Source organism: Electrophorus electricus, chromosome 11 (genome assembly GCF_013358815.1).
Source record: "Electrophorus electricus isolate fEleEle1 chromosome 11, fEleEle1.pri, whole genome shotgun sequence".
Taxonomy (NCBI): domain Eukaryota; kingdom Metazoa; phylum Chordata; class Actinopteri; order Gymnotiformes; family Gymnotidae; genus Electrophorus; species Electrophorus electricus.
Window position 1 is genome coordinate 18787252 of NC_049545.1, and position 10136 is coordinate 18797387.

General features: G+C 41.5%; 1 protein-coding gene across 1 annotated transcript; it reads right to left on the minus strand.

Annotated features, from left to right (window-relative positions):
- Positions 1-2353: 2353 nt before the first annotated feature.
- On the minus strand, positions 2354-4229 carry kcnf1b (potassium voltage-gated channel, subfamily F, member 1b). Its single transcript, XM_027008251.2, has one exon. It carries the CDS (start codon positions 4010-4012, stop codon positions 2561-2563), a length of 1452 nt encoding a protein of 483 aa, XP_026864052.1. The 5' UTR covers positions 4013-4229; the 3' UTR covers positions 2354-2560.
- Between the last annotated feature and the right edge of the window lie 5907 nt (positions 4230-10136).

Sequence of the window (10136 nt, forward strand, 5' to 3'; positions counted from 1 at the left end):
CACTCCCACGGGCGGACACGCGCGCCCACACACGCTCTCTCGCTTTCTTTTTGTCTGTCACACCAGACACACTCTCACGCACATTCAAACACATGTGGATGATGGTTAGTGTTTATCTGGAGTGTGACCCAGAAGCACAGAAGATAACAGTCACTCGCTCAGACGCACATACACGCACTTCATCAACATGATTATACTTACATGTGCCACACGCACATACACAAAAGCTGTGCGTTTCACACACTCTCTCCTACTCATGCTTTCACACTGAGTCTGCATGCAGATTTCTCTCCCTTCTTTAAACTGGCACTGCTTTTGGCCATAATGAGCATGGATTTACATTTGTTTCTAAGAGAGAATGGGCTTCAGTGCATCTGAGTGGCACAACCAAACAGTCATGACAGAAATTGGTAATATTGCAAACATAACGGACCGTTAAATAATAAATATCATCTTCAGCAATGCTACAGAGAACAAATATTGATTGACCATTAACCTGGGATCATAATTGCTTTGTCAGGGAAAGAAAAGTGAAAGACCAGTAATCAGCATTATTTTTGCAATGTCCACATATTGAAGATTGCTCACTGGTAATTCTGACTTGATATGGCATCCAAACTTGGATTTACAAGTCAGAAATCTCGTTCCAACTAGTACTGGCACTGAGCAAGTGTTCCCATGGCGATGGAGGCCTAGAAGAGCTGATTGGCTCAGAGGGCAGGGCTAAGAAAGCAGCCAGGAGTAAAGCAGCCAATAAGACACTGCTGGTATGTGGAAGGAGGAGTTCTTGTTTTTCATTCTTGCTTGTTTTTGCATACAGAACTTTACATTATAGCAGTTTTCAATGTTAGATTTTATGTATTGATGAAATACCAAAATAGATGTGCCTAGTGTACAACAAATGTTAACAAAAAACAAAAAATTAACAACAACGAAAAAAATTGCATAGTGACAATTACATAACATGCAAAAGTCTGTGTATATGTGTGTGTGCATACACCTTTAGAATCATATGTGCTACATATTGCTTACTCACAATCATTCGAATAATACACACAAAAACCTAGGCTCACAGACCCATTCAGGTAGCAACAGCAGCTACTTCGACTGAGCAGACAGCCTTTTCCATTAAGGCACACCTGTCTGGCTAGAACATCCTTGTGTGATTTCACAAAGATTTTCTGACATATCTGACAAAAGTCCCAACTATTCTAGAACTGTAGAACTACATGTGCATGCGGAGAAGACCCCCTCATAGCTAGGCGGGGAAATCGGGCTACGCTGTGGCTGGCTGTCGACGGCCTAAGGTAAGTACCAGGGAAGAGAGGCGCAGGTGCGTGCTGGCTGCTGTCCAGATAAAGACACGGTGCACACCTCTCTGCATTCCCCTTCACAGCCACGGTCTCATTAACCAAAACGTTCCGTCCCATTGGGCGGGGGTCCTCAGTGCAGCGGCGGCACCACTGTTAGACCCGATGATGCTATTTCAACGTTCTGGGTCAACGTGATGGTCTGGATTGTCCATGTGGAGGAGTTTGAATCCTACTCCTTTGTAAAGCAGTAACACCCAGATGAGAAGGAAATTAAATGCTGGATTAAGGCAGTTTGTTTAAAGGTGTTTTGGCACCCGGGATTAATGGACTGCACTCTGTGCAGGAGGATCTGTCCACAGATGGAGCTGCTAGTGTCAAAATCTATTCTTAAACTCAACTGAAATTTCTGTTGTACCAGAGCAACAACTATACTGTCTAGACAGATAAGTCTAGGTATTTTAATGGTATACTCTACACATTTTGTGGGGCAAAAAATCAGAAGTGGGGGAAGTACGACTTTATATTTTCTCTTGGGATACATTTAGAGAATTGTTTTACATACCATATTTATTTATTCCTTACTAATATCTAATAGTGTCTGATAAAAGACACTGTTGACGTGTACAGTGTGTTTTGTGTAGTGTACGGTGTGTGATGTGGTGTGCAGCAAGAATATGTAGCTATGAGCTGTGCAATAGTTATAGAAAGAATCTGGTTGATCTGGGTGAAAATGTTCACTGGTGCAATATTCAGATGAAAGTTGAGATTACTTAATAGGTAAACTCATCAAAACTCACCTACATATTGATAGACTTTCTCCAGGGCCCAGACAAACACCTGCAAATCCTACGAACTAATTATGTAGATAAATGACTGAAAAGATTACTAAGGTAACAAAGGGTAGAACACAATGACCTACCTTATGGCAATCATCTCAGTTACAAACCCAGTCTCCTTCAGATGGTAAGATTAAACTAAATATTCTATAATTTTATCAAGCTAAATATTTTGTATTTTTTGCATATGTTTAACTATTTTCAACAAATGCCAAAGTCCGATGATTGGCATGCACTTTATTGAATTTTGGTGACACCTTAACAAGAACAGTCATCAAGAAAATGACGTCCACCCACAAGCAGCTTGCCCGTCTTCCCAGTCTATGCGCAGCAAGATAGTTTGCACAGATAGTTTATAAGTAAAAATAAAATGCCACTGTTTTTCATCAAATATTAAGTGTCTTTACAGTTTCATGACATGCTTCTCTTCTTCACCGACTCTGGCGCAGTCCTGTGCGCGCCTGTGAGCAGCGGAATGTGAGTGTCGCTGCGCGAGGCGCGCATAGCGCCTTCCCACGCGCCCCCTGGCGCGTCAGACCTGCGCGAGGCGCTTTTCACGGCGATCTCGAGAGACTGGAGCTCCATGAGCTCTAGCTCGTGCCTTGCTGCGGTTTCCAGCACTTTCTGCTTATTGTAGTAGATAACAAAGTTGTTTATGATGGGGTGGATTGGCAGCGCTATGGCTATTACCCCACAAAGAAAACTGATCGCAGCGTTGCACCGGCCCAGAGTGGTCTTTGGGTATATGTCTCCATAACCAACCGTCGTCATGGTGATGATAGCCCACCAGAAGGACTGAGGGATACTCCGGAACAGCGTCTCTGGGTGACTCTGTTCCATTGTGTAGCCCAGCGCTGAGAACACGAAGATCCCCACACCCATGTACATGAGCAGTAGTCCGAGCTCTTTAAAGCTGCGTTTCAGCGCGTAGGTCAGTGTCTGCAGGCCGGACGAGTGACGGGCCAGTTTAAAAATTCGGGCTATGCGCATGATGCGCAGAGCCTGCACTGCCTGCTGCACGTTGGCCAGTTCCATCATCGCCGTGCCCAGGTGCGTGAGGATCCATACTATGTAAAAGGGCATGATGGCCATGAAGTCCACGATGTTCATGAAGGCGAGAGCGAAGCGCACTTTGTTGGGAGACGAGGCAAGGCGCAGCAGGTACTCTACGGTGAACCAGCCAATACAAGCCGTCTCAATAGCGTCCAGCGTCGGATGCTCTACGCGATTACCCTCTGCGTCCTCCACCTGAAGGTCTGGAATGGTCCCAAGACACATCACGACTGAGGACGCCAGGATGAAAAGAAAGGACACTATGGCAATCACGCGCGCGGCGAAAGAGGACTCTGGTTTCTCCATGAGTTTCCAGATAAACTTCTGCCACCGCTCTGAGCGGTTCACATCGGGATCGCTTTTCAAATCATCAAGAATCAGTTTGACTTTGTCGGCTATTTCTGCCAACTCCTCCTCTTTCTCGTTCAAGTTGCTCTTGCAGCATTCGTCCAAGTAGCTTAAGTCTATCTTCCAAAACTCCATCTCTTTTATGAAACAAATTGGACATATTCCTCTTTTCATATGAATCTCTCCAAAATAATATACCTCAACGATGCATTTGAAAGAGTCTGGATCTCTGTCAAAGTAAAATTCTTGATTCCCAGGGTCGTAGTCGTCGCACAGCGATGAAATCACATCGAAACTACGCGTGGAACAGTTTACAAGTTCAGCCAGTCGACTCTCCGGATAACGATTTAAAATGTCCCCACACAAAACCAGTCTTACGCCTCCGATATTTACAGCGATTTCTTTCTCTTCACTGTCAGACGAGCCGCTATAGTTATATCGGGTCTTCGGTAATGTCCACATCTTGTTTCAAAACATGTTATCAGCACTGAGATAAAACGTGTTTATTGTGCTAAAATAATAAATGCTCAAACTGTAGAACACATCAGATTTTAAGATCTGGAATATAGGTAAACACAATTACGTATTTTTCTAAAGTTAATATATTTAAAGTTTTCAACGAACCTCGGTTTAGGCTGAGAAAATATCTCCGCGCTCGGCGCGCAAATGGCACTGCGCTCTTCGCTCTCCACCAAAGAACACTCACTCCGTCATTAGAGCGCAAACCCACCCCCTTTCAACCCACCCTCTCTCCTTCTCAGTGCTTGTAACCTCTCTGCCTAGCTTGGTGTGATTCTGAAAGCTACTAAGCCGCCCAGCACAAGATCCGCAAAACATCCAAAAAAAAAAAAAAATCGTAAAACATTAAGCGAAACCAGTATGCAGAACTGACTGTCGCAATGTAATGAGATTAGAATAAATTAATCGTTTTATAAATTGACATGTAGAAGATGCAATGTCCTGACCAATACAAGTACTGGCTAAAATGTTTTTTACACATTGTCACACATCTATATAGCTTCTGCTGATGCTACTTGCTGAGTCCAGTTGTGGTTGCTGATTAATTGCGCTCCGGATTAATGTCGCCATCTAAAGGTAACACGATGTAATTGCTAAAGCGGGAACACTTCATTTACGTCTAAATTTAGAATTCAGCTTTTGAGAAGTAGAATTATATTATAAAACTAATAACATGATCAGATATTTCTACTTGCAGCAGCCTATTCTAATTGACACATAACACGGGACTAAAGACGCCGTGCTTTGAAAACACACGCGCAAAATGCACGCACTTAGGACTAGACTAAATATATGTACAAAAATTATTCTAGTACGTAACGATGCGTTTCCTAAGTTGTTAGCTACAAGCACTAACTGCTCAATGCCTCATTCACTTCTCTCAAGAAGGGGATAAAAGTAACAGAACATAAGGGTTGTTGATATAAAATAATGTATTCCCTCGAAGTTAAGTGTATTAGGCCTTTAATACGGTATTGCACACACAAGCGTCTTTGAAATACCGCCCCCACGTGGCTGTCTGTTTTATAAACACCGCAATTACAGATCAGTTCGTCACTTTTCAGTCACGTGCGAATGTCTTTCTACAGTAGTGAAACTCATCAAAAATTAAAACCCACATCTTTTAACCCGAACTGCACCCGTTGTTGTTTCCGGTTTAGTGGAAGGAGCTTCAGCTGATGGATGACTCAACCTCCCCAAAGTTTTCAGCCATGCGCGATCCTGTTACACATGCACACAAATGCCTGCACTCCGTTACTGTCTCTCTCTTCACACGTACACAGAGAGAGACACACAATTTCAGCCACCGTCCTGTTCTCTGAATCTGAATTATTTTATTTTATTTTTTATTTTTTTTTTGAGAACTGAGTCACCTGTGCTTTTGAGGACGATTACTTTAAACTGTTTTAAATCTTACATTTCAAAAGGTTTATGTGAAGTGCAGGCACGATATACTGAGCACATCTTTTAACGTGGCCACTTCAGTCACGGTAATTGAGATAGAACCAAACTTATGCGCACGCGGGATTTGCGAAGACTCCGCAGACCTCGCGATAGCCTGCTTCTGTCCTCCCATCCTCCTGCATGCACACAGCTCCTCCTCATCATTATCAACTTCACTCCTTCTCTCCGCACGACTCCTGCTCCTGACTAGTCCTGCAGGAGACCGACTCACACGTTCCTTCACGCGTCTTCCGGAGCTACCGCACGGCAGGCCCGTGCAGCTACACTGTAATCGAAACGGAAGCAGCCGGCGAATAAGACTTCCTCAGACTAACTCAAAGCGCCCTCTCCTTCAGTTATTACATGTTAACAATTTCTGTATTTCGCTGGATCACTGGTTGGGCAATCGGAAAGTGAGTCTTTGACGTAAACCCCCCCCTGTTGCTAGCACTTAGAAAGTAAGCCTTTCTCTTTGGACTCTCATTCCTGTTGCAGTAATTACAGATCCCGCACTGCTGAATGAGATTTCCATGTGAAAGGGCCGCGTGCGTGCGTTGTATACATCCCTGCTGACACGCCGGAATACAGCAATACCAGAAGCTTCACACACCTTTCAAACCTGCACACGGTCATGTTTTATTCATGAGGCCAAAGAAGTGGCTTGTACAGTCTCTCTCTCTCTCTCTCTCTCTCTCTCTCTCTCTCTCTCTCTCTCTCTCTCTCTCTCTCTCTCTCTCTCTCTCTCTCTCTCTCTCTTTCTCTCTCTCTCTTTCTCTCTCTCTCACACACACACACACACACACACACCACTGTTCCACTCCATTTCTTTCACTTCCTCAGTCCTGCTTCCCTCTCCTGTTCCTGTCTCCTCCAGGTTCTGTGGGGTTGGGAGCAAACAAATGAGGCATGAGCTCTGCTCCCTAAGGACTGGAATCACATGAACCTCAGCATATTTTACACAACTGCAGAGCTCAGAAGGAAATTGGTTCAAAGAGACTTTCAAGAAAAACTCTCTCCCCCCCCCCCCCCTCTCTCTCTCTCTTGTACACACAGACACACACACAGCTCTTTAATCTCCTCCCATAATGTGAGTGTGCAGAAGTTTCCGGAAAGCATTTCTCAGCTCTGGGGGAAAAATGTAAACTTAAAGAAAGTGTATTATAATATTGTCACAGAGAGGGTTGAAATCTGTCACTCTGAGTCATGTGTTTCACTGTCTTGTTTATCTTTGGAACAAACAAAGGGGGATGATTATGTATTCCTTTTATCTTTACCTTTATATGCAGCTATGCATCTCTTAATCTCTAGTAGGCAGAGAGCACTGACCACACCTGGCTTTGAACACAGGTCTTCCTGGTGACAAACTCAAACATATATCTGCATATCAACTGCATAACTGAAAATTTTGTTGTGTAGAATTTGGCTTTGTTTACAGATGTTGTGGACTTGAGGCCTGTTTGTTCTCTACTTTCACTCAGCTTCCCTGCACTCTCTTGTTAAGGCTTTGACTGTCGCGGTGTGTCTCCACGGAGGTTTCTGTTTGACCACTGTCTTCTTAGTCTGTGATAATGAAACAGCATCCATGACATTAAAATATTTTCAGGTTGAAACAGTTCAGGAATCTGTGGAGTCTGCATTTATGCATGGTGTCTTAACTATATCCTTAATAAACTGAGCACAGGTTTTCTTTTATGTACTTTCTTCCCAACAAAACCAGAGCTGGTTTAAGAACCTAGAGAGATCAATGTCAGAGAAAACACCAAAATTATCAGAGAGTGCCAAACACTATTGAGATTGTTAAGTAATGGTCAAATCCAGAAGTAGCCCCAAGTGTGTGTCTGTTCTAAAATGCCCTATCAAATGACTTCTCTGGCATGCATGAATGTTAAAATCACCTCTTATTATGTAATAGTCAAAATAAACGAGAGCATATCAGTGAAGTCATTAATGAAGTTTGCACTAAGCACTAAGACAGCACTAAGAGAGCAAAACCAGAAGTAACAGCAAAACTGGAAGCAACACTTACAACAGAGGTTCACATGACATGATACAAACACCAACCCACACGTAACCTTCACCTGGAAAAATACAAAGAACAGGACTGAAAACCAAGGGGTCTAAACACATGGAACAATCAGGGAGAAACAAGACACAGGTGAAAATCTGAGGCAAAGAACAACATGATTATTTTATGGCAGAGACAAGATTAAAAACAAAAACAAAGAGCATATTAGGGTGCTTCACCCTGGTTTTTTTTACGTCATATACTTATAGTCCAAGCCTTGTAATGTGTCAGTAAGAAGATAGCAATCCACTATTACGGATGTTATTGCCACACGGTGGCGCAAAATGACAGTCTTCCAAATATTCATAGAACTGTTTGTGTAGACCTTTGAAAACTTGATTTGTGATGTATGGTATAAATCAAATATGTTTACTTTTATGATTAGGCACATATATACAAAAAGGTTTTTTAGACCAAATGTATTTTTAATGATCAATGTAATTATTATAATTAATGAATGTATTATTTAATATCTTATTGAAGTTAATATTACTACTACTATTACTACTACTACTACTAATAATAATAATATCATTATAATCATTGTGGTTTAGGACTACTTAAAATAGAATATATTAGAATAGAATAATTGTAAGCCTATTTCATATTGAAATATTTATATTCAGAACATTTTTCGAACAGTCTCCTTTGGGCAGTCTCCTTATTCAATGATATATATATATATATATATATATATATATATATATATATATATATATATATATATATATATATATATATAATTTCTATTATATAACATTCTAACATTCTTGACCACTGTCTTCTTAGTCTGTAATAGTGAAACAGCATCCATGACATTAAAGTATTTTCAAGTTGATACAATCTAGGAATCTGTGGAGTCTGGTGCCTTAACTATAGCCTTCATAAACTGAGCACAGGTATTCTTTTATGTACTTTGTTTTTTTCAACAAAACCTGTTTAAGAACCTAGCGAGATCAATATGTCAGCAAAAAACACCAAAATTACCAGAGTGCCAAACACTTAACAATAATGTTAGAAATATTGAGCTCTTTAAGTAATGGTCAAATCCAGATGTGGCCCCAAGCGTGTGTATATTCTAATATGCCCTGCCAAATGACTTCTCTGGCATGCATGGATGTTAAAATCACCTCTTATTATGTAATAGTCAAATAACTGAGAGCATATCAGTGTAGTCATTAATGAAGTTTGCGCAGTAAAGAGGGTCTCAAAATTATTAACAATAGGATTCCAGGAGCACATTTCAATATAACACAGAGGGATTCAAAAGCAGTCAAGTAACCAGTTGAAATCTCCCTGCACTGGAATGTCTATTTGAATAAAGCAAACACTCCACTTCCTTTCTAACCAGTTCAGTAAGTTTCTATATAACTGTTTGGAGAACCTGTCTCATTGAGAACATTGAGAACTACTAACAGCCTTTGGCTAATCATGCTTCAGCAAGACACATGGAATTTAGTTTGTATGAGCTAAGTTCATTTACTCAAACAGATTGTTCACCCAGAGATGTGACGTTAAGGAGCACCACATTTGTACTGCTAGTGGAACCCCCCTGGGAGCATCTGGGACTGACATAAGTAATATCAGACTATACCTTTTATGCTTATTGTCTATTGCATGCATTGAAAAAGCCCCATTCCTTCTACTACTGATTAAAACAGGAATTGCAGGAGTTAGTAGCATTTTGGGCCCCAGCTAGTTTTCAAAACAGCTGATAATATAATTTCTACTAAAGCAGATATCTAGTGCACATCTAAACTGTATATCAGTGTTCTGTAGCCTGCCACTGTTATCAGTAGCACTAACTGAACATACTGTGCTCTGTGTTGTCCAGGGGATGAAGGATAAGGCTGAAGCTGATGATGCTGGAGTGGCCCGTGACAACGGGTGAAAGTGAGACAAAGGGCAGAATGCAGTCACAAGTGGTTTTATTGGCAAGACATGAATAAAAAAGGCAAGACAGCACTAAGAGAGCAAAACCAGAAGTAACAGCAAAACTGAAAGCAACACTCTATCTATCTATCGATCTATCTAACTGTCTATCTGTCTGTCTGTCTGTCTGTCTGTCTGTCTGTCTGTCTGCATCTGCTTGTTTGGTTTACGATCGGTCTTTCCCACCTTTCTTTAAAAAAACATGGTTATATTAAACTTGTTTCTTGAAATACTTATCAGTTCAGCTGGTGCCTACAGATGTTGCTGTAACCCGATTTAATACTGAGCCAATATGACACTATAACCTCTTTATCGATTATAATACACGTTCATTAAATTTTCTTTAATTTGTATCTTTGAAAATTATGTGACTTAGTGTGAACATCTTTCAGTCAGGCGATGTGGTTTCACACGAAAAAATCCATCGATCACACCGCGATGCACCCAAACTGCGCCCGCCCCACCCTCTGGAGTAACGGAAATTTCCAGCGTTTGCAGAATGAGCGCACTCCGCTGGGGCAGCACGCCCCTTAAAACAAACCCCCTCTTTAATGCCTTTTATTGGTTGAAGCGAAGGTGTGTCATTTAATCTGACGCACATGTTCGCCAAGGATATAAACGGTTGTT

What these genes read in the sequence shown, in the direction of transcription:
- kcnf1b (XM_027008251.2), bottom strand. Translation starts at nt 4,012, where the DNA reads ATGTGGACATTACCGAAGACCCGATATAACTATAGCGGCTCGTCTGAC.